This window comes from Manacus candei, unplaced genomic scaffold (genome assembly GCF_025592945.1).
Source record: "Manacus candei isolate 608988 ecotype Guabito, Panama unplaced genomic scaffold, ASM2559294v1 h1tg000022l, whole genome shotgun sequence".
In the NCBI taxonomy this organism is placed as follows: domain Eukaryota; kingdom Metazoa; phylum Chordata; class Aves; order Passeriformes; family Pipridae; genus Manacus; species Manacus candei.
The window spans coordinates 347,385-373,160 of NW_026138070.1; the positions used below are offsets into that span (position 1 = coordinate 347,385).

The 25,776-nt window shown below is 48.2% G+C and overlaps 1 protein-coding gene across 7 annotated transcripts in view; it reads right to left on the minus strand.

The window, feature by feature from the left end:
- CAMTA1 (calmodulin binding transcription activator 1) overlaps positions 1 to 25,776 on the minus strand; it is a 223,696-nt gene that overhangs the window by 158,130 nt on the left and 39,790 nt on the right. For all 7 annotated transcript variants that reach the window (XM_051786361.1, XM_051786362.1, XM_051786358.1 and 4 more), the window contains one exon: positions 8,884 to 8,951. In XM_051786361.1, the coding sequence (XP_051642321.1) occupies positions 8,884 to 8,951 (68 nt within the window). The remainder of the gene's footprint in view (positions 1 to 8,883; positions 8,952 to 25,776) is intronic.

Sequence of the window (25,776 nt, forward strand, 5' to 3'; positions counted from 1 at the left end):
GCCATGACTATAAAATCCTCCAAATCTTTCATATCCTAAATATAAAACAGAGAGCAAAACACAGCCCTGCCCTTGGCTGGCACTGTTCCCAAAGGGCACAGTTTATCAAAAAGAAGTTTGTTGCACAATTCAGTGCTGGTTGGGTCTTCTAAGGCCATCTGGAATTACAAATGCCATTGAACAGGGAGACGGGTCCCAAGTGGAGACTGGTGTCCCCATCGCTAGCCTTGGATGTCCTCTCTGAATACTGCAAAGTAGAAATAAGAAGCAGGACAGTGGAAGAGCCCTGTTTCACCTTGGCGTTGGCAGCTGGGACCGTACGTTACTTGGTGAACCCAACATCCCCCTATGCACAGAATATTTTCTTGGCAAACTGGTCCAACAGTGTCACCCTTTCTTAGAAGCTCACAAATCCTGTTACACAGCAAAGATTTGTACCAGGGCTTTAATTTACTTACTGTAAATAAACCCAGCAAGTTGGCGGGATGCTTTCATGAGTCACCGGCCCAGCCGAGGGCCGGGAGCTGTAATCCTGCCGCAGTGCTCTCTGTGTGATACCCCAGGTAACCACTGCTACTGCAGTCGCTGCTTCAAAAGATCCACACAAAGCCTTTAGAACACACTTGGGGTTACTGCCACAGAGATGGCTGTCCCTGTCCCAGCCTGCTTTGGCTACTGACCGTGCTGTGGTTCCAGCAGCAGCCCTGCAGCACCGGTGCTTCCTCAGCCCTTGTGAGCACGTGTGGATCGTGGTCCCAGCCCAAGCCAGGATGCCCTGCTCGTGTTTACCGAGGGCTGCTCTGGATGAGCCTTGTGAAGCTCCAGAGAGAACTGACAGCACTCCAGAAGAATAGGTCAAACGGAGGCTCTGGACACGCTGCGGAAAGAGATTTTGTTTCTCTTAAGGAAACCTGCAAAGGTTCTCCCAATTATCACTTTGTTTCCTTTCTTGTAACAGTGTAAATAAACCCCTAATACCCTATTTGCTCACTGCGGCAGCAAGGAGCAGGGGAAAACACAGGAGCCCTTTAGCCAGAGAGAATTAAATAAAATAGTGGGAACATCCTACAAATACCAAAGTCAATTAATTCATTTGTTACAGAGCAAGAGTCCTGCATAATTTGTCCTTTGAGTAGTTTATTTTAGCTAATTGCTTATCCAGCAAGAAGATCTCCCCTGCATGACCCATTTGCTGTGCAAGAGGCTCGACTGATGAGAAACAAATGGTCACCTTCCAGAGGGGAGGAAGCGATGGCAGGGATGCTCTGTAAGCTGCTCTGGCCCTCGGACCCACACACAAGGAGAGGAACACACCCCTAATCTGTCACCTCATAATCAGGGTGAGTACCAGCACCCAGCTTCTCCAGAGGAAACCAGGAGACCAGAGTTCCCCTTTTCAGGACAAGCATCTCCAGCAGGCTGGAGAAGGGAAGGTTGCAGATAAAGGCACCCTCAACTAAGGCTTTACTTCCACCTCCGCCTGCCTCCACTATTGCGACTGACGTGTTCCCCATCGCTCGCCTTTCACCACAGCCCTTAAAGCAACATCATTCCACTTGTGAGGTGGAGCTCTTCACCAGCTGCATCATCCTCTCAGCTTCTCCACCAGGGTCAGACAAAGCACAGACAGAACCAAACAGCTTAATACTGCACTTGTACACCCCCTGACTATAAACATCACCGGGGAACAGGTTGAGCAGAGCTGTCAGAACCGCAGCCGCCTTCTGCCAGCCGAAAGATGGAACCGGTACAGACATTACTGGTCTCATCAAAATTTCATAAATTGAACAGTGAAACAGAACAGCCTGATTTGTTTTAATTTAGTTCATCATTGACATTTATAAAATAAATACAGGAATAATACTATGGGCACAATTCACTCTCACTAGTGGCAGCAGGAATTACACACGCTCCGAAGACAGACAGGGAGGGACACTGCTGCTGCCTGCTGGAAGCAGAGCAGAGGGTGCCAGAGGATCTCCAAGCGACCAGCTGGCACCTTGCACCTCAACACCTCCCTGCAGTATCAGGCACATCCTTGCTGGATCAAGCCAGGCAATGCTGAAAGGAGGAGGAAGAGGAGGAAGAAAAGAAGGAGGAGGAGGACGAGGAAGGGGACGAGGAGGAGGAGAAGGTGGAGTGTGAGGCAATGTACACTTTGAGATTTGCTGGGCCAGCGAGTTTGGAGTCACCACCAAGGAGGCAACAAGATTTCTGGCAGGAAAGCTTCCAGTTCTCATGTTCCAGCAGGAGGCTTCTGATAGGCTTTTAATGCTGCTTCATCTCCCTCAGCATCAATAGAAAACAATAATCTCATGGCGAGGCATAAACCATACTGCAAAACAGGGCAAACCATCACGTGGGACGCCTCAGGACAAGGTCACTTCTTTAATTCCAGAAATGGCAGCATTAATGGTTTCACAGATTCCCACTTCACAGCACTGGCAATTTCCATCCCATACCAAGCCTAGCCACTGGCAGACAAGCGGTCCAGTGGAGTAAACATGGGCAAAGTTCATCTTAGCTGGTGGGTGGTCGGAGGGTGCCAGTGTTGGGGAGCACCTCCTGCCCCTGCCAGCGAGGAACAGGGGCTGTGGGGGGACAGACACCTGCACACACCCTGACACTGGTCCCGACACGTGCCCACCCGCCCGGGGCTGCAAAGCAGCTTCTAAACCCGCTCTTACTACTTGTCATCCTGGAGACTCCCCTTTGGGCACAGGAGACTGTGCTGTCTGTTAGTAGGGAACAAAGCAGCCACACCATGAGTGGGAAACTCAATGCTCCTGCAACCAGCAGCTGTGGAAAACCCGGTAGCACCTTCTCTCGTGTTGCTTTACATCCTGTCAGTAACTTACAGGAAACAAAACCGCCCAGCGGAGTTATCTGAGGGTGTGAGACTTTAGGTACATCTGTAATTAAAACACAGAGACCAAAGCTGTGATGCAGCACCATAAAGCAGGTCATTTTACAGCTGGCTGGGCTCCCTCTCATGTACTTGAGAACCATTTTTAAGTGACATAAAGTTTAACATAGCGGTACATCTGCCTACCCACCAGATTCTACACGGAATTTAAAATTTAATTATACTAAAGTATTGTTATAGTGTGCGTAGCAAGAACACCAACCAAGTGTAACTTGAGGAGAATCTTTCCCAGATTGTTGTAAATCTGTGTTTTCAGGACCAGGAAGAAAAAAAAAAATTCAAACCTGAACACCTGTATTGGTGCTCTCGGTTTTGTTATTGCTCACCCACCAACTGCTCCACGTTTGTGCTGAGCAGGATCACGCACTTCTCCAGTGTTTCATTACAATGTTGATGCACACCAACAGCACCTGCACCTGCCAAGCAAATTATTCCTCATGCCACAGCAAGAGCAAAGCCTGCTCGCTGCCTACACACACTTACTCAGCACCAAAAGAAAAACTCCAGCCTCTGCAGGCAGCTTCTCATCTCCAACAATGACAACGCAAGTCAATCTGTCCTCTCCAGTCTGAACAGCAGGTCCTCTGGGATGCTTCCAGCTGCTCTGCATACACACAGGCACAAACATCCCCCCAAATCCAGGTTACCAGCACATGCCAACTAACATTCCAGTGGGCAATTTAAATCACACTGTGTTTGTCATAAATACAACACTGTCCCCATGTGGAAAGCGAAGCATGCACCCCCCAGACAGAGGGCACCCCACTCCCCTGGGCATGATCCCTGCCAGCTCAGGACAGTCACTGTGCCCAGCTACAGCCCAGCACTCCAACCTCAGGGCCAGGTTTCCCAGAAGGAAAAAACTTTGACAATAAATAAAGAACCCAAATAAATAGTTTATTTGCAGGCCATTAAGATGCAACAGGCAGTTGCTGACACTCTTTCTGGACAGTGTTTTTGATGCAGAGAATGCATGAGAAAAAACCAAGAGAATACCAGTAAAGGTCAATTATGAGTCACTTAAAGGTTATTTCTGCATATCTCACCTCCTGGACAAAAGATGCTTCTTCATTACCATACAAGAATATAAATTAAGTTGCAAAAGTCTTTAAAATGCGACAAAGAGTTTAATTTCGTTGCTGTTATGAACAGCCTGAAGAACAAATAGTGGGTCTCCTGCCCCTCTGCAGCCTCCACACATTATGCAGGACAGGGCAGCTACAAGGTGGTCCCACAATGGCCATTAACCCCTGTCCTTCCCGGTCCCCTTTGAAGGGAAGCACAGAATGCAGGACAATATGGCAGGCCTGGCAGGTCCAGGTGTGGCCATCAGGAGCCCCAACACAAAACCTCTTACGTCACACTCTTCCCTTTCCTCTGCTCTTCCTGGGACAAGGGCAGCTCCTCACTGAGCTGCCTCACAGTCTGTTAAGCCCCAATTGCAGGGCTGACAGGGGGCTCACACACCGAGCAGCCTCCTCAACCCTGAGCATCCTCCCACCCCATAGCATGGCATCGAGAACAGCCAGAGCCTGCCCAAATACCGAATGTCAGTCTTGTCCAAAGCCGGGAGCAGGGGCAGATGGCCATATGATGGACCAGCTGTGGAATCAGCACCTCTGACATGCACCCCTCTGACATGTAGCAAAGCTGGAGACCAACGACCACGCAGAGTGCCTGCAGAGCCGTCGGCGGGCTGGAGGAGCCAACCTTCAGCCTCTGTGCCAGGTCAGTCCCACCTGCAACAGAAACAAGGACCTCTTGCCTTTGTCGTCCAAGTTGGCCAGTGTCATCTTCTGCACTGACAGAGCTCTCCTGAGCCACCAGTTAAATACAGAGGAAAAACAGCTCTCCCAGAGCAAAAGCTTGCACCAGCAGCCCAGGCTGGATTTGTCATGGGAAGGATTTCCAAGGAATACTTGAAGACTATTAATGACCCCAGCCAGGCATCCTTATGGCTCCCAGCAACTCTGCCCTTAGGTCACATTACAACCAACAGGGTGAGCCGTTAAAGGAATTCATTATTGGTGTCTCAACACCCCTGGACCACAGTGACTAAAAATCTATATGAATTACAGGCTCTTAAAACCATCTCTGCACTGTTTATTCTCTTCAGGGAAAAGAAAGAGAAGAAAATACTGAAAGCAGCAAGATGAAAGTGTTGAGAGTCATGGAATCTTTAAAGTGTAAAGAGATGTGCCACATTTAGCAGGGATTATGTCAAGTGGTATCCCAAGCCAGGAGAGTTGACAGCACACACACTGCCTTTGACGAAGGAGGACCCAGAGATGCTGGCAGAGCTTCCAGCAGCACAGGCAGAAAACCCACATTTCAGCACTGCTCATGAGCACGGTTCATGGTCCTGGGTCCCACAGAGTACAAGCCACAGGAGAGAGTAGGACCTTTAAAACATGCCTGGAAAGTCTAAACAAGGTCTCGAAAGGACTCTTACTTGTAACAAGTACAAGGGGAGACAGACAGCACTTTTGCCACCAACCATGGCTCTGGGCAGTTGCCTTTACACAACCTCCAGTTCCCATGACCTTCTCCTCCACAGGGAGCCTGTGTCTCATTTCCCAAGGGCCAGGACATCCTGGCAGCAGCACGCACCCCATGCAGCTCCCCCACAGAGCACACCTGAGAGCCAGCTCGCAAGGTAACGGCCTAATGCAGTGAATTAATTCCAAAGGACAATTGTTTTCAATCTTCATTTAAACCCAACCTTAGCTAATCTCACTTTAACGACATAGGAAATAGAAATTCCCTTAATAATACAAGTCATGAATATTTATTACCCTATTTTTTACCTGAAAACTAAATAATTCAATTAATTTTACTATTAATTATTTAATACAGAATTATTATACTGCAAGATCCTAACTCTTCTTTAAGATGCCACTGATAAAGATATCCCAGATAGAATATATTCCTTAAGCTGGACTGACAGACAGGTAAGGCACAGGCTGTGCTCCCTGGGCAAAGGGCAGCAGGACAGGAGGAAGAGAGGTTCCAGGGACCGAACTCATCCTGCTCCCACTGTGGAGTGGGCCCAATCCCCACAGCAATCCTCCCGTGTCCTTTCCAAGACACCATGCAGGAAGGGGCAGGAACACATCTAAACTGCATTCCCAGGTAGAAAACCAACCTTGCAGCTTCTGGGCACAGCCAAGGCTTTTCTGTTGCCTGAGGCTCACTTGTGAAACACAGGTGAAGCCACCTTGGATTGCTAAAGTGTATTTTTAAAATACTGTATAAATGCTAAGGACAGAAGGCACCTGGAAACAGAGAAACAAAGTACTGTCCTCCAGCAGAATGTTTCTGGACTCAGGAAGTCAACTTTGTCATTGAAATTCCAAAGTAAATAACAATTAAGTTCTACTTGATATACAAATGTCAAGTAATTATTTTTTGTTGTCATGATTCGCATTTAAACTTGGAAATGTCAGACACTTGGCCCTGCTGCATTAGCAAAACACTTCCCCCTGCCCCACTGATGGAACACCAGCTGTGGAACACCCAGCAGATCATCAGGGAACCAAACACTGCTCTGAGGGAATGTCAAGGTCGACGCTGCAAGGTGTACTTGCTAATTTATGCTGATCAACTGGAGTGCTCAAAAGACTGTTGTAATAATAATACTCCAGTACATTTATATCAGCATATTCGATCAATTTGAGTCATTCAACATGAAGTTTCCTAAAAAAGTAATTGTAGAGGCCTTTCAAAGCTTTCTCATAGCCCCTCCATTGCCACCACAATGGCATCATAAGAGGGCTCCTCCTCCGTCTCCATGACCAAAGTAATACCCCACAGTGCTATAAACATGGGCACTTCTCTTTGGAAAAGAGTTGAAAATGTTCCAAACTGCAGGCTTGGCTCCAAACCAGCTCATCCCTTGTTGTCACCCTCTGCCTTAGCTCAGTGACCTGTGGGGCATCACAGCCCAGCCTGGCCTGACCCTCTGCAGCAGCTCCTTCGCTGGTGGCTGAAGCAGAGGGCACTGATACCTCGGCACCAACACCCACCCTCCGCTGGCAGCTCCAGCAGCACCAGCTCCTGCGGGCATCGTCCTGCCACACCCGGAGCCCCTGCGGCCATTCATCCAGCAGCAGCTCCTCAGAGCACACTATACATCATCAGATCAGGAAACTCTGTACGTGTCAGAGGTGCAATTAATTTTTATTAATTTTCTGAGATTAAATTAGTGCCACCCAGAGCAGCAAACAAAGAATGGGGAGTGTTCCAGTGCCGAATCAATGTCATTAATTCTGTAATACCGAGAGCCCTGATTGTAGCAACTCAGCATTTAACTCTTCCAATTAATTTTTATATTAAAAAAAAAAAAGAAATCTAACTCAACAATTTCAGAAGGTCCTTGAACTTTCCTTCTCCTGGGACATTCTTTCTTTCTTTCTTTCAAGTGTAAACACACAGGAGGAAGGTACAGGAATGTTCATCAGAAAATTATTTTCATGCACTGCCTTTAGCAAACCAAATCATAAGATGCTGCTCCAAAAACATTTATAACCTTGTATGTTTAATGACACCATGTCAGCCAGACTAGTTAGTGTGTTTTCTGACCCCTTAACAGGCTTCTCTGGCAAAGGTTCAGCCAGAAATTGTTTTGCATTTATTCTGATACTGAGATCACCAGCCCAGAAAAAAACTTCTCTAATATTAACCAAATTACCTGCTTCCTGCAGTCAAGGAGAGCCTTGCAGCTACTACCAGCAGAAAGGTCCATCCAGGCCCTTCTACTACCATGGCAGCTCCAGGTCTTCTAGAACCACTGAGAAAGCAATTGGGTTTCCCACACCCCTTTCCCAAGTGCTACATTTTAATACGACAAGCAAATGCATTAGTTAGCGATGTCACAAAGATATATAGAATAGTCTGGGGGGAAAAACCCCAGAAAAACTAAAATGACACATTTTTTCCCCATATTTCATGGAAAGCAGGTCCTCTGCGTGCCCCACCCCGCAGCTGCACTGCAGAGGTGCAGAAAAGGCCTCCACGTCCCTCCTCTCCTTGGCTGGGTGCTGTGGGACACCTGAAATCAATCTACTCGTTAGGGTGCCACCGCTCCTTGTGTCCACTGTGACCTCTGCCCCTGCTCATGGCAGCAGGAGGCGATGCCAAACCTGGAGCACGCTGCCCTGGGTGCCTGCAGCAGCAGCCTCTGCAATGGATGGCACTAGGATACAGGATGCTAAAACAGACTTTCCTCTCACCTGGGTCCCAGCAGGTTCCCTCCAATGGCCCTGCCCTCTGCAACAGGAAAGGGGTGGTTTGGGAAAAAGACAAACAGGAAAAACCCAGCAACACCAGAAAGCAAGAGTCGTTCTCTGTGTTAGTGACGCACGGAGATCGAACGCAGCTAAAACAGCAGGAAAACATCCGCAGCCAAAACTCCATGTCTGGGTTACCAGGGGAGCAGGGAGTTAAACATTTATGGCAGCACAAGGAAGACATGACATTTACTGAATAATAAACTGCAAACATGTCTGTTAATGCAGCTTTTTGGGATCTCCTCGCCATCAACCACTTAACCCCAGCAATGGAAACACCATAACTCAAACAATTCCTGTGCCTCCACGTGAGCAGGCAGCACACAGCGGGGCTGGTGCTTTTTTATTTATTTAAAGTTGTAGGCAAGGGAGCTCTGTCAAGATAAACAGCCTGTGACCTCACTCAGAGGCTTCAGATCTGCTCATCTGAAGGGATACAATTAAATCCTGAGCAATTGGGTTAAAACTTTAACCTGCCAAGATTGCAGCTGTTCCATTTTTAATCAACCTGATTTCATTCAATAAAATGCTCATTAAGGCAATTAATGAGAGTTTGGTGTCACAAGCCATCAAGCATGACTGGGAGTTTCCACTTGGTGGTCAAGGCATTGATCAGCAAGTCAAGTCATCAGTGCAAGAGAGTCAATGTGCTGAGCAGGAGAACGTTACCTGGTTTTGGGGGAGGTTGTTAGCCACTCTTCATGCTTTTCAAATGTTATTAAATAAGCTGCAATTTCCTGAAAGAGAAACGCAGAAAGAAAACAGAGTTACTTGTATGGCTGTGCTGGGAACTGGAAAGTTTTATAACAGAGACACAGAGTCACCCACCCCGGGCCAGGCTGCAGCTGAAATCGAGTTTTGACTGACACAGCGCGCTCAGTCAACGTTCACATCCGTGCCACCAAGGCCAGGCTTAAACAGGGCAATGAAGAGATGTAAATGAGGAAAGACATTAACATTCTCCAGCGCAGAGAACTTGCTGGTAACTGTGGTGACCACGGCGTCGCCGCGAGCCGTGACGTCAGGAGGCAAAGGGGAGGGCAGCGACAAAACGGACACGGGAAGCTAAATTAAATATTTAAAAATAGAACAGCATCACTGCAGAGAGAATTACTGAATTATTAATCATTGCCATAAAAAGCCAGCGGGTGACATCAACATAAGTCATCGCTCCCACTTGCAGGAATGATACGGGTGATTACTTCCAGATCAGAACCGATTTGTTTGCAGGGAATTATTGGTGCTGGAGAGACAATTCATGACAGTGCCCGTAAACAGGCCTGAGGAAAGCGGGACGGCCACTCATTCATCTCCTGGGCACAAAAGCGGGGCGGCCACGGGGCAGCCACGCACAGACAGGCCCAGCACCGGCAGCAGCCCGGAGAGACCAGGAGAGCTGTGCCAGGGGAGATGCAGGACAAGTGACTGTCCCTAACCACAACAGCCACTGTCACCACCCCAGCAATACCCCGACATACAGAAATGGCCACGGACCCCTAGGGCTGTGCTGAAAATAAGCCCCCCCCAATATACTCAGAAAAATGTAGTTTTTTGATGGTTCTCTTCCAAGAATTGCCTCCCAGTCCTCTCAGAGGGACCTACGCAGCAAAAGTGAGGTCAGTGAAGCTGCCTTCAATGTTCAAATGCCTCAAATCAGACCCCCAAAATACATGCAGTGTCATCTCTAGAGCTACTGCAGCAGAAGAGTCCCCAGGTTGCACATCCTGAGGGCAGCACACATGCCAGCACCGGGGCTTTCCACCAGGAGTGGAGTTTTTATTATTTTTTTAGCTCGCTCTATATAAGGGTTGTCGCTTACAGTACCAAAGCTAAAAACCCCCACAATGCTCTCCAACCAGCTGGCCCAAGCATCTGCTAGAGCCACAAAATGCAATTATATTACTCCCAAACGAGACGTAAAAATATCTTGTTTCCAATACTCTTGGTTTTAAGACTCATACTTAATGTCCTCTGGGCATTGTGGCAGTGCCAGATCTCCGTGTTATGTACTTTATTAGAGCTGTGTGAATGTCATATTAATGACTCCTGACCAACATGTTTACACTGCAAATAAATTCTAACAGAATCCAGTGCTGCACCCCTTGCTTCCCAAGCCCCTCTCTGCAGGTATAAAGGATCCCCAGAGAAGCAGCTGATGAAGCAGTGACACAAAGCTCCAGAAACTCCTCTTTTTAATTTCTGGGTAATTGCTGCATAAAATTCAATATCAAAGTAACCCCATGCAGACCTCCACCATCAACACTCACGACTTTCCCAGAGAACACACCAAGCCTCATACTTTCACAGCAGCTGCAGCTGAATCAGGTGCAAGTGATGAAATTCAGATGCTGCATGGCCAAAAAGGGCTGACCAAAGACTCCCAGCGAGCTAAAAACACCAAAGAACTCTGCGACTAAAATTCCTCTGAAGATATGAAACAAGATCTCTGGATTTTTTTAAAGCCAGTGCAGTAATTCCACTGAATGTGCTGTGATCAGCAGAACTCTATTTCCAACACGTCCCACATTATGTCCTCAGCTCAGCTCCCCATGTTATAATCCAGCGTCACCTCGTGCTGTACAGCAAGATGAGCTCTGGAGAGACCAAGGAATGCAGGGGAGCTCCCTGCACATCCTCTCCAGCACTGAGCCAGCAGGCCTCTAAAGAAATAAACCCCTTCAATGCCGGGGCAGTTTGGGGGGTTCAGATTAGCACAGCATTTTGCCTATTCCTACTAAAAATCAATTGCCATAAGGAGAATGAAGCCATTTTTAACTTTTGTGACTGAACAAACACATTGCTATGGCATGGAAACACAAAGTATTTCAGGTAAAGGAACTCAGCCTCACCCACAGCTTGTTCACTCTGCTCCTTCCCACTGCCCGTGCCTGGCACATGTGAAATCCTCATCCCAAACTGTCACCAATGAGAGGAGCTGCAGTAATGAGACACTCCTATGTGAAGCAGAACATGGGTTTCCACGCTGCTGGCCTGGCCCACTCAGCACGTTTGGGCAGAGGAAAGACCGAGCTGCCATTTGGTGCTGCAGATATTTGGTGCTGCAGACCCACCAGAATGCACACGTGTCACCAGGATGTCCAGGCAGCTCCTGCCCTGGCTGTGGTACTATGGAGAGCTGCAGTTCCAATCAGACTACAAAGCTGACACCTCTAGATGTACAATTCAATTCTTCCAACAGGATAAAAGAAGAGTTCACATCAACTAGGATAGGAGCTCCCCCAGGCTTTCTGCTTAATGATATATTACAGCCTGATTTCCCTCCTCCAGGGGAAATACCTTGGATGGCAAAGAAAATCTTGCTCATGGCAGTGCTATAAATTAACACATACAGCAGAGAGACAGCAAGGCCTCCAAGCTGCCTTCTGTGTCCCAAGAACTCAGAATTACAAGGAGGGTAAAATCCTTCAAAGACCCCCACATTGTTCACCCACCCTGCCCATGCCTGTCTGCAACCCCATCACCCAGAGCTCCCCGTCCTGCACTGGGATGTCTTGGCCTGAGTGCTGAGGAGCAGCCGCTGTGCTCGGCTGTGCTGTGACTCCTCGATCCAGTGTGCACAGACACAGCGTGGGGGAGCCTGAACACGGGCTGGTGTCAGCAGAGGCTCTGCCACAGCAGCCAAGCACTGTCCCGTCGTACCAGCCCACCCCACACAGGGGGGACATGAGCAGAAACACCTGTGTACAGTGACACCCACGTGTCCACTTGTCACCAGCACCCAGAACAATCTCTCGTCTGCCACCTCCGACTGGAGCAGAACTGCAAGGAACAGATGACTTCGGGGACGCTCAGCCACACTCGTGGTGAACACCTGCACATGTACACAAAGCCAGGCAAAAAGGGGGATTCCCAGGGAAAGACATATCCTGGGCTCTGGGGTGAGCCCTATGCTGGTGCTACTAGTGAAATGCTAGGATTCCAAGGAAAACAGATGGGAGAGCTTTATGGGGAGAGCCCCATGAAGAAGAGGTGATTGGCAGCTAGAAATACCTGAGATAGGGAAAGCCTGTCCCAGGATGGGATGCAAGGGAGCAGGGTTGGAGCACATGCTGAGGAAGGAGGATGTGCTTCTCTGCTGCCAGAGACCAAACCTCCCTTAAGCCCCGCTTGTTACATATTCTGCTTTCTGCAGCTCTACAACTTTGTGTCAGCTGTGCAGAGGAAAGTGCTCAGCCCAGTGCTGGTGGGTGATCAGAGGTTTGCGAGAGACACCTCTGTCCAGTGGGTCCAGGTCACTGCAGCAGGGCAGGGCCGCTGAGGCAGGGCCAGGGCTCAACAGCTGCCTGGGGAAAGCACCCCCTGTTACACCAACAACCTTTTTTCCTTTGAAAAAAGGAGGAAGAAATAGATTTATCACTAGAAGACACAAAGTCATTAAATAATTAAAAACAAAACTATGGGCACAATAAAAGCCCTCTGATAAAACCTTGCATTTTAATGCACGTTAATTCCCTTAATGATTCTTTCTGTGTCTTACAGGGTCAAATCAATGTCCTCACCAAAAAATCCAATTACATCCCATTCATCGTATCTTTGGAGTGAGGTTATTGTTTGCTTTTGTCTCCTATCAAACCCTTTTCCCATTGCTTCTTGCCCGAGATTACAAACAAAAGGCAGCATGGCACCAGCAAGGTCAGATGAGACAGAGCTGGCTCTGAAAGCCCAGCTGGTCCCAGCTCCTCTGTGACTGCACAGCGAGCGACGCAAATCAAGGGACAGGAGTACTTGCCACAAACACTCGACTCGTTGCCAGCGAGTCCCCCCCAGCACCGGTCAGGGCAGGTGGCACTGGGTGGAACCCCAAGGCCACTCAGGAGCATCTTCATGGGCAAGGGCACTGCACACCATGGGCAGCAGCCCCTGGGCCAGGATGTCCCACCTGGCCCCACACCCCCTCTATCCCAGCTTTGGAATTAATGTCAGTATAAACTGAGGGAGCATTTCTGGGAAAGGGCGAACCACTGAGAGCTATGCAGACCCAGATCTGCTTCCAAGCACGCCGGGCACAGGACTGAGCCCAACATTCCCAGGACACTGGCGAGGAGAACAGGTTTGATTGACCAGTTCAATCAAAGCAATGAGATAATTTAACATTCAAATCACAAATTATGTTTTATCCTAAACTCAGATAATTCAGTGGTTCAATCTAGACTTTGTTGCTCAGGCTGAAAGCATTTTATCTAAGTGTGCATTTACTTTCATTTTGCATTTCCCTGTTTGTTTAGATTATTAGTCCGAACGTGCCAGGGAGCCACCGGCTGGGAAGCCCACTGAGCTGTGTGAGACCACACACGCAGCTCCAGTGGCTCCAGACAACTGCCACCGAGGATGTTCTCCCTGTTCCCCAGCCCTGTGCCAGCACCGTCCAGCCTCGCGTGGTCTGACCGGTGCAATGAGCTGTTGGCATTACTGGCTTGGCCGCCGTGCTGGGGCAGGGCTGGGGTGGCAGTGGCAGAGCCAGCACAGGTTCCCCACCCGACACTACGTGACTGCAGCTCCTCAGACACTTCAATATTTAATGACGGCACGTAACGGCCGGAGCTGCAGCACACGGGCGACCTGATCTCACCCGCCGTGTCCTGGGGGGAGGATGAGCCGGCGGCGCGGGACCAGGAGCAGCAGGGCAGGTGCAGCAGGGCTGGTGATGTCCAGCAGCTGCTGCAGAGCTGCTTGTCTCTGTGCACGGGAGCTGGAGAGGACACTGCTGTGAGGCGCAGAACAGAAAACGGGCAGAGATCTGGTACTGGCGGTGTGGGAGAGGCCCACGACCCATCGCAAGCACAGGAAAGCTGCCAACTCTGCTCTGAGATGAAGGACTTGCAGTGAACATACACTTTTTTTGGAAGAAAAAGATAAAGTTATAAAAAGCTCTGAAATTTGCAATCCAGGGGCTCCCTGAAGCCACAGACTGAGCACTGGCGCTCTCCTCCCAGCTTGACCCCCCACCAGGTCATCCTGCATCATCACAAGGTATCAGCAATTCCTATCTGACTTCTCTTAAGAAAAACAGAAACTGGAACAGAGCAGGATTGCACGATTCCCTGGACCAGGCAGTTCTGGCCACTGTCTGGTCTCAAAGCAACATGTCATTCATTTAAAAAGAAGAAAAAAAAAAAAGTCTGAATTTCAAGTTATTACTTCATATGAATTATACACACCCAAATGAATAAGCCCGAAACCTAAATGTGTTAGGAGAAAACAGGAGGGTTTGTACACATCCCTGGATTTATACCACAGAGCTAATAAAGCTGCGATCTCTTAAGCAAGCACATTTATTCTCTTAGGAATTCACCACATCCTCACTGCTATAAAGACAAATTCCAGCCCATCACTTCCTTATCATTCTTCTGCTCTGAAATGAAAATAAAAATTTGTGTTGACTATGGAGCATCTTCTCAGCTAGGACTGAGCCATTTTCATTTTCTACCTGTCCCCACTCTCAGGGCCATTAATATTCTGAATATCACAATCACAAACTGCTCCAAACACCACACAACTGGCTCACACCACCTTGTTCAGCATCACTGGAAAAAAAATCCCAATTCCATTGTTTTTGTCCAGTTGTTTGGCCTAAAACAGCAACACAACATCAAAGAGAGGTCACTTGTGAGTCAAGGAAAACCAAGAGCAGAAGGTCAAACTGAGCCCATGAGTGCCTGGCAGGGACAGGTGGGTCTGGTGGTCGCAGGCTGACAACATCTGTCAGTGACAAAACACTCCTTAACCAAAATTTTTTTGCAGCCATTGCAGGAAGGACTTGTTCTCAAAGTGTTACCTGTCTGAGACCTCCCAAGGCAGAAACATTGGTCTGACCATACTGAGGCTGAGAAGGGGAAAAAGCTCAAATATCACCATGGTTTTGCTGGCAACCCGTGTCAGTGGCACAAGCTGCAGCCAAAGGTCAGACGTTTCCCAGGGTTACACCAATTTCGAGCCCAGCCAGAGCATGTGTCAGGCCAGACTCGCACGAATTTGGTTTTCCAATGCACACTATGAATCTCCTGCCAAGTGTGGAGGCACTTGCTCATGCCTGTGAAAATACCACAGAACAGCTTAAGCCAGACCACTGGTCTGTTACCCTAATGGATGAAAAAACTACCATTTTGGGTCCCCGAGTGTTGCTGTCCCTCAGTTTGAGAAGGGCAGGAGATGGCCCGCAGCCATCTCGCTGTGGCTGTCCCTCACCCAGCCAGACTGGCTGAGCACACCTCTACAGGAAAAGGTGGGAGGGTAGCCCTGGGAGCACTGACCAGTGCCACGGGAGAGCAAAGCTACCAAGTGGGCAACGCCTGTGGCTGGGGAAACGCTCGCCTCAGTTCCCCACATGGCAGCGAGCGGCAGGATTGCAGGAGGGGAGATGTTTTCATTAGTAACGGCATCTCGCCAACCATCTGCTAAAGGTCCACACTATTAATTTAACAGGAAAAAATGGAATAGATTACTCTGCAGTTTTCAATTAAAGTACATGATGTCTTCAAACTGCAACCTTAATTAGATATTACAGGGTGACATTTCATAATCCTGAGCTGCGATGGCTGATCGAGTCATCTGACTGCGAGGGTGTTCTGCAGCACCACTGGGGCCTGCCCTGGGGTTCCAGTGCTGGGGCAGCTCGGCCAAACTCCTGGGGTTAAAAGAGCAGAGGGGTGAAACTCACGGCAGCCTTGGCACAACAAAAAACCTGCTGCAAATGGGCTTGGACACAGTCCCAAAGAAAACTTATGGAGAGGGGCAGGAGAACATAAAAAAAACGAAAAAAAAAAAAGGGGGGAAAAAAGAAAAGTAGCAAGTGGACAACTTAAACACTTGAAAATAAAGGTTAAACCTGGTATGAAAAAAACAGATTCAGACAAGAAATAATTTTCTCTAAAACACATGAAAAGGAGAAGAAAAAAATACCAATCAAGAGCACGAGCAGTGACTGACAAGCACCGGAGCTGAACAAGATCTGCTCAGCCACTTCACCTGCCAAACACATGGACAAGAGCAAACTGAGACATGTGATAGGTCTTTATAACAGCAAGAGCATAATTGGGCACAACCCCTGCAGCCATGGCTGTCCTAAACCGCTTGGAAGCGCCGTTAGTCACAAGTAGGAGCAAAGTCAGCCCCTGCCTAATGGGATTAGGATGGATTTTATCTTCCATTTAGGCCCCACACTGAGGGACAGTCAGTAAAACAGAGCGATAACAAATAACAAATTTTGAGTTACTGGAAAACACCCACAGGTCAATATGTGATTTTTTTTTCCTTTTAAATGACCTTGGACTAAACCCTGTGGTTTAAAGAACCATGAGCACTGGCATCCTGCTGGCACCGTTGGTTCAGTTTACTTGTCCTTCACAGCCTGAAAGAGTCATATATGCAGTGGGATAAAAAAAGAAAATTAGTGCACTAAGATCCATGTGTTCGTGGTGCATAAATTAAGCATACTAGTAAAAATTTCAATTATTTTACACAATTAGAACAGTCATGCAGTTTGAAGATGCTGAAGAGCATTCCCCTGCTCCAGCTCACCTCTGCCACCACGGGGACACACCAGTCCCACTCTGGGCCACTGCACCCAATGCCAGCAAAGCAACACCAGTGCCTGCTCCATTAGCCTTCTCTCACATGGAGACAGCAGCAAACCCTTCCAAAGAACTGTGCAAGGGTCATTAAAAGGGAAATATCCACACGAATTGCCCTTTTCTGCATAATACTCACAGCCATATGTTCTGACATAATAATGTTCCACAGTCCTGCAGAAGTGTCTTTTCAGCGTGTTTTTGCATTATGCCTAATTCTGTAAGAGTTTTTCAGTCCCACATAACGGCAGTTCAGTGCAGAGTCAGATATAAATCTGGCTTAAGAGACTCTCACCAGGAATTCATTTAAAACTGTAAATGTTAAAAGATTCTGTTGCTGATTTATGGCGTTTTCTTATTTCAAATGGAATTAAAATCCTTCTAAAGATACATATTCAATCATGATAAAAACCACGTTCAGATGATGCCTCTGGTCAGACTGAAAGCCACGAAGCCCAGAAATCTAGGAATAGCAGGGGAATCTGGGAATAGGAGGGACTGGGACATTTTACTGGCTTGGTCAATGCTGTGCTGTCCTGACACAACCTCAGTCCCACATCTCAGTTGGTATGAAAGGGAGTCCTGGATGTTGCTGCTTTCATGCTCCACCTCTCCCTCTCCAGCCCAAGCACAAGGAGATCTACTGAAGATCCAGCTGAACAGAGAAGCTGCTGCACCTGAACTGATTACTGAATGGGTTTATTCCTTTTCTATTGTTTACATTAAAGGCTCTCAAAAAAGGGAAGTATTTCTGCCCCAGGTTAGGATCTGGCCACGATGATTAACCTGGGCCACCCGCCTGGGGAGCACAGCAGATCTGTCCCCAGAGGGACTGGAGGTCGCCAGCTGGCTCCCATCTGTGGAAACTGCCCCTCAGACCCAGAATTATCATGTGTCTTGGCACAGAAAGGAAACAACCATAAAACCAGAGCAGCATCAGGGAACTGTAAATTCTTTCCAAGTTATTTTCAGACTTCTAAGAGTTTAGTCATTCCTCACTTTCAAGAAAACATAAGAAAAAAAGGACAAGGGGAAAAACATGACCAGAAAAAAAGACATTATTTGTGTGAAAGCTGTTTCCCATTCCAAGCAGTGCCAGGGCAGTAAACTGCCCAGGATTCCCTGCATTTCTCCTCGGGAAGGGGCTGACCAGGAGGCTGGTGCAAAGACAGGGCCGATGCCGCTGCAGGCTGTGCTGTGGCTGCCACGTCCTTTCTCATGGAGAGGAGCCAGGGGAGAGCATGGATGTCTCTTTCCAAAGGTTAAGCATCACAGGCAGTTTCATGTTCTTTACATTCCTAAGTGGTTGATTTTTGCTTTTTCTTTTAAATAACCATAAATCCCAGCATCTGCTCCCGGGGCGGGAACCCTTTGGCTCTCTGCTCAGCCAGGGAAGGGAACGCGGCTGCCAGCGGCTGCTGCAGGTGTTATTTTTAGTGCAACAGCTATTTACCAGCTCCATCCCAGAGGGAATTCAGGGAGGAAAAGGGATGCTGATGCATTTCTTACTAAATATAGAAAAGGGGGTGAGCCACCACATGCAGCGTGGCTGCAGCAGCCGCTCCCGCCGGGATGTGGCAAAGGGGATGCAGCCGCAGCAGGACCTGACACCGCGGTGGAGCTGTGGGGCCACCCCAGCACAGGTTCCCCATTGACCTCACTTTAACCTTCAGGCTCTTGGTGTTTGAAAAAAGCTTTTTAAAAGCAGATCTTATACCTAATTGACTCCAATTTGAAGCCCTGATCCTGTAATGAACGGCTTCCGAAATCAAACAAAGCATTTTGAACACCAACAAAATTGCCTGTTATGAAAGCAGAAGGTTTTAAGGTTAACATTGACTTTAACGCTCTGTCAAGGCACATCAACAGCAGGATGAAAACAGCCGTGCCTCTGCTCAGGCAGCCCAAATCTGGCCACTGAGAGGGGACTGTGAACACTCAGGCTGTGCTTCACATTCCCAGGAGTGTGCTCATTTCGCATTAATTTAAAAATATACACCTTTAAAGAAAATTAAAATCTTGTTGATCAGAGAAAGGGATGTGTTTCAGAATTAATCTGCTCTTCTCTGGTTTTAAGCCTTTGAAGTTCTGCAGAAGCAGCTTTGACATCCAGGAGCTCTGCCAGATGGGGATTCCCAATCAAACTCCTTTTATATTTCTTTTACTGCTTCATATTTACCAACAAACTGGAAGTGAGCACTGAGAAGGCGCCACCTGAACATGACAGAAAGCATTTCCAAGTGAGGCTCAGATAGGGTGGAAAACCAGCCTAGAGCCCTGAACAAACTGCAAACTGGGCAAGTGATTGACATGACACAGGTTGCATGAGTGGGAAAAAATGCAAAGTAATGGGGATTGGAAGAGCAAGATATATTGTTCATCCAGCCTGTGAGGGTCAGCACAAATGGCATCAACCACCAGGTAAGCGAGGGCACCATGGACACTACAGACACACCTGCACTGGTCACCCCAGAGCCAGCCTGCACGCCCCAGGGTTCCACCTCTGGGCAACCACTCCAGCCCCAGCCATGGGACAGAGATCTATAGATCTGTAGATCTGTATACAGATAGTTACACACACACTCCTTGGGACACTTCATTTCGCTCCACAGTTTTCTGAAGGATCACCACTTACAGAGCAGAAGAAAAAGAGTTCAATGAATTAAAGTGCACTTAAGTTAGGGAAGAACACTAACGAAGCCCCACATTAATTTGGCATAACTGAGAATCTAGCCTTGCCCCTGTTTGGATTATAAACTGCAATTTCTAGGCACACTGAAATTAGAAGCTACATCCTCTCAGAGCAACCTGCTGAGAATGAAGTGTTGGTCACCCAACATCTGTTACAGCTCTTTCTGTTTCTAGGGGGGGAAGCACCAAGGTTTCCCCCTTATCTCCCTTTCCTGGGGTTTTTACTGCCTTACTTGGCCCCCACGTACCCTGTGACCACCCACCAGCAGCGCTAGCTCAGGGATGCCACTCTCGAGGACACCACGGGCAGGCTCAGCATCCCCGAGGGCAGCCAGCCACAACCCCCGGTGCCAGTGGAGACACTCCTGGAGGAGCCAACAGTGCTGGGTGTCAGGTGCAGAGGGATGGCATCCGGGCACCAGAGTGCCTCAAGGGAGAGCCTGGCAGCCCATCCCAGGGATGGGCTTTGTGCCGGTCTCAGCTCTGCTCGGAGCTCCCTGGTAGTATTTTGGAAGAGGGCAGTTCCAAGGCCCTGAACATTGTGATGCCAAGAGGAGTCTCCAGCATGTGGAGATCTTCCAGCTTCTTGTGTGCACTTCAAATATTATTTGATTTTTAAAACAAAGAAAAAGAAAACAAATTGCGTTTTGTGGGACTGGAGCATCAAGAGCAGGAACAGCATGCCTTTGTCTCCAACTGGTGCGGTGCCCACTTGGTTGGCTCAAAACAGGGAGGAAAAATGCCATTTCCTCAGTGCCCACCCTGGAGCACCATGAGGAGTGGTAAGGAGGAAAGGTTGTGCTGTTCCAGATACACAAGGAGTACACAGAAGTAGAAAAAGGTCATCCCATCACTTAATGTATGCAAATTACGTTAAATATTTCATTCATTAAATAGCTCAGGTTATTACTGAATTGTACCTTAAGCTGTTCAGAAAGTTCATTCTTCTTGCACTTTCTCAGTAATGTGAGATAACCAACTGAAATGAATATTTTACAGTTTGTGCAGACAGAACATTTATTAACAATTCTCTCACCCTCTCTCCTAAGCAGATTTCAGGCACGATGTGACTTAAATTATCCAGAGGGAACGAATTTTGGTTTATTCTTAAAAGTTTGTTTCTCTCTCAGCTTTGGAGAGTGCAATAACCTGCCAGGACCCAAACACAATCCCACTGGGAGAGAAGAGCAGTCACAGAGCTCTTTCCCAAAAGCCAGTGAGGGGGAAGAAAGCAGCAGCGGAATTTGGGGATTTTCCTTACTCTGAGCCCAGACACCTCTACTGTTGGCAGGGAAACAGCTCCTGCAATAGCCCATAACGTGCCACGGGTCCTGCGGGATTTCACATGAGTAATGCGAAGTGACAGAGCTCCGGCGCCTGCCGTCCCCCGTGCCTGGTGCTGCCATCCAGCAGGGAAAGGGGGAAGGGGCCACTCACCAAGAGCTGAGGCAGCAGCATCCTCATCCACAGTGTCAAGGTCACCACCCCTTCCAATTAGGGAGCAGGACCCAGCTAACCCACCAGCACATTCCAGCAGCTCCCAGCCCCACAGACCAGCACGCAGACCACCCTCCCTGGGGCGAGGGCACGACTGAACACACCCCAACATATGCCCTGAGGATGGCATCACATAGGTAGTGGCCCAAGGGGCAACACAGGTGTCCTCCACCATCCTCCCACCACGTCTCCAGATGACCTTCCCATTTGCACGCCCATAGGCAGCTCCCAGGGAAAACCCACTGGGCTTCAGTCCAGCTCTTAACACAGCGTGGCAGCCACATCTGTGTGTATTTCCAGGCTCAGAGAAGACACAGAGGGATAAAAAAAACTATCACTGGAACGGCCGCTCCGGCATCTAAGTCAGTCTCTGGCCAGTGACCCAGGAAAGGTGGCTCCCTCTGGAACAAGTGTGTCCCTGGGATGGAGGTTTACAGCCTCAGCTGAGCAGACACCCTGCAACGTCTCATCAATCTCGGCTGGGAAAAACCTTTCCATTTCCAACGGGAATATGCAAACCAGGCTCCGCACTGTAAATCTTCCTCTGCCGCGCTAAGGAGATAAGTAGGACCTATTAACCTCCCATGTTATTTCCAACTTCATTATTGGAGCTGACACGGGCAGAGCGCACGGTGACGGCTCTTTTTGGCAGAGTGCATGTAAATCGCTTTCTCAAAGGAAATTACTTCTCTGGGCTGAATGTTATTAATCTAAATTCTCCCTTAGTCAAATTGTTGCCTGTAATAAATATGGAACAGGTTGCTACGCTCATCTCTGAGGGCATCCTAATCCAGCTGAGGTTTTCCCCTTGATTTGAAGGAGCTCCCAAGGAGCTGCTCTGTGAGAGGAGCCTTCACCCAAGGATGGGACCATCCACCCCAACATCATCTGGCATGTGAGCACCCTGCAATTTCATCATGAACTTGTATTTTCACACTGCTGGCGTGGAGTGCTCCAGCACCAAAGTGTGAGCAGGAGCATGCCAGGACCTGGTGAGGCTGGGGAAGGGACAAGAGGCATGTCCTTGATCTGCAACATGATGTGGTAGCCTTCCATGGCCAGTGTATCATTTATGTCAGCTTCAGTACTGTTGAAGCAGCTCAACTTCCAGGGTTTAGGAGTTTATGCTCTTTCCCAGTAGATACACATTTGGCATCCTCCTCATGCAACTGAAAAAAACCTGGAGCAATAATGGATCAAAACCCCCATAAAAATCATATCCAAACCCAATCTAAACTTTCTCAGATACACAGCTAGAAACAAGAAATTTCGCATCTTGAATTCCTGGAAGAATTGCAAGCTAAAGGGAATCTTATTTGCATGTTATTCCTTCCTTTTCCTGAGAACCAGCTTCTTGCCCGTAAAGATTTTTACAGAAATCCTCACAGAACACCCCTCCACAAAAAGCTCGTGATCCCTCCTACTCAAAGGCAGGCACCTCCAGGCAAGGGTGCAGACTGTGCACACCCGAGTACGGAGCAGATTCGGAACACAATAAATCCAGTGGCACAGACAGCCCTTCTCCTCATTTGTTACCAGCCCAGTGTGAAAATGTTAATGAAGGCAGCTGTAATAATCTACGGGAATTTCCCAATCAGGATTTCATTCACGTCCGCCAGCTCTGGCTCCCACACAGCCCCTGCACATCCCCCCTTCCACCCAACAGCAGCTGTCACTGCCGGGCTCCATCCAGGCACCCTCACCCGGCCACCCCGATGAGGGAAATCGCTACCATCCTATTAACTCCAACTTTTATTACATGTATTCCTAGAAGAAAATGAGTGCATAGAGATTTTAAGTGTGTATCTACCCCCCTACATAGTGTTTGAAATATAACATGCTGATAGTGTTGGGTCAGGCGATACCACAGCACCTGCTTTTATTGGAAAAGAAAAAAAATTAAAAATTAAATTTTAGGGGTGGCTCATGGCAGCCCTGACTCATGGGAAGCTGGTGCCTTCCTGGTTCAGCAAGATGAGCCCTTAGAGCCTGTCCGGGTGTTGGGAGCAGGTCTCTCTTTCAGCAGAGCAGAAGGGAAAGAGACTCCATGATAAAACGAAGGCATCCTCACAAATAAATTACTTTCCTACCACAGCCGTGTGATTTTTAATTTTCCTCTAATTTCAGGACTGCAGCACTGATATAAAACCCCTCTAAGTGTTTTAGGGAGATGGTAATGGTCCTATACTAAAATAATTTAACCAACACTATAATTTTAGTACCACTATCAAAATGAAATAATGGCTGTTTACTGTGTTACACCTTTCAAATGACCTTCATTTGAATATAAATTGTGGCTCCAAACTCCAAAAGCTGCTCCATTTCAGGAAGCAGCAAACTGAGGATGCTTACCCAGGGTTTACTCTGCCAGCAGATTCTCAGCATAACCACAAAGGCCAAATGTTTTTTTGGGGTTCTTTTCTTCTAAAGTTGCCTAAGACTTGCCTAAAGGACCCACATGGATCTGACTGGGAGCCTGAGCCACAGCCCTTCACTCCACTCCAAGCACAATGGGAATTGTTCTGTTTTATCTGGAAACACTTCTTGGTGATGGAATCATTCACTCACAGCTCCCTCCTCTACTACCCATCCCAGCTTGGACAAAGAACAAGGATTACTCTGCCAATAATCAAGTATCCAGCTGAGAGATGGTGGTGGATAGGTCCAATCTCAACTTGGGCCTAGGAAAACATCTCATTTAATTTTATTTTTTTAGGTTTAGGCTCTGTCTGCCCATCACAGGTTCTTGCACTGCTTTTGGGGACCCCGTGCAGCCACCTCTGTCCAGAGGAGCTGCCAGTGCCCGGGCACTGGGGACCCCTTTGGCACAGACCCGGGCAGCTGTACAGGCACTGCAGAGGGAATGCTGCTCCCAAACCCGGGGCTGTGCAGCTCTCACAGCTCAGCCCTGCAGCCAGAGCAGGGGCAGCCACGGCCGAGGCTGTGCAGAAGAAATCTCACTACAGACATTTCCTGGTATTCACTCATCCACCTGGGAACCCCAGTCTAGCACCAGCTATTTCTCTCTAATAATGAATTTTTGCCCTTTCATCAACATTAGTCAGAACAAGGTCTGAGAAAATTCCCATTTGGTGCCAGGAATATAACAGAAAACATTGACGTGACTGGCAGTAAACAAAGCCAAGCAGTGTGCCCGGCTGTGAGGCAGCACAAGCTGCCACCACCTGATCCTGAGCCTTTCCAAGATCATTCCTGAGTGGGGAAAAAAAGTATTACAAAAAAAAGTTTCTCTGTAAAGCACGAGAAGTTGTGCTATGAACTCTCTCCTGCAGACAACAAAGAGCCATGATCCCACAGGGATGCTCCATCCTCAGGTGCTCAGAGGCACTCATTCTCCCCCCTCTCCCCCAATTCTCAAACAAACCAATGGTGATCCAGGCATCAGGCCAAGAAGCTGGGGTGCCTTTGGTGCTGCTCACAACCTGAGTGCTACACAAGGAAAATCCCACATGCCAAAAATAGGGAGTGCCTGTAAACACTCCCATTCCAAGACGCTTATGTGTAATTACCTACAACTAGTGATGAGAAGGAAGAAAAACCCACTTTTAGTTTTTAATTCCCTTCTCTTTGCATAAAAGCAAGAGAAGCCCTGGCCAGCCGGCCGGCCAGCATCTCAGGAGGGGAAGGGCAGTGTGTGGCCACAACTGTCTGTTTGGCAGCAGCACCATTTTGGGGCAGGAGGAAGGGAAATCCCTTCTCTAAAGGCTGACCTCTGCCTTTCTCCAGAGCCACCTTTCCTCAGCAGATCCAGCCCTCCTGAGGGTAGAGCCAAGCCAGCAGAGGATGCCCCAAGTAGAGATCCTGACACAACACCCATCTCCTCTGCGGTGATAAAAGGGGTTTAAACAAATAGGTATTGTATAAAACATCAGAAAACACAACAAATTAGTGATTAAAAATTAATTTTGCAAAATTAGTCTTGTTAAGAGATGCCATCAAGGCTTTGCCCATTCCTTTTCAGGCAGGAGGAGGAAGGGGACTTAAAACACACTTTATTGTATTTTAACAAAAACTGAAGAGGTAGAGACCCATGCCTTTGGCAGCCTGTCCCCCCACACTGCGTCTCAGGGGTGGCAGCACAGCCCCATTTGGTGAGATCCAAAGGATGCAGTGGGGGCAGGTGAACACTCTGCCCCGAGATCCCACCACAAAACTGCCCGTGGGATGCTCCGACAGGATTTTCATGCGCTTGACAGCAAGGACTATGCCAAAATACTCAAGGTCAACAGACCAGCATGGTTCGAGGCAATCTGCACCTCTTAAAACAGTGACAAATATGTTATTTAATTTTAATGAGCTTTTTTGCATCTCCAATCTAATTACGGCATTATCAAGCACTGCTCCGAACTGCAGGTGGCTGCTCATTACTTGGGGTAAGGCTGTCACAAGCATTTTTCATGAATACTAAAAACTGCCTCATTTCACCACCCGCTCTGAAATATCCCCAGCTGATCACTCCACCTCCAAATGTGGGGTTTGGTGTGGTTAACAGAGAGTAGTGCTCACCAGCATGGCTCCTGCGGCCAAAACCCTGAGGGAAATCACCATATCCACCAAAACAAGCGAGTTTTGGTGTGCAAGATGCTCCTGTCAGAAGCGTCCCCCAAAAGCAAACATCTATCTCCCTGTTCTGCACACAACAGTGAGGACACCACGTGACAGGGCACTGAGGAAAACCCCTCGCTTCCAGATTGCTTCCAGTTTTTTCTTTCAACTTAGTATTTTTTCAAACCATTACTAAAAGCAAGGAAAGCTCCAATGTCAA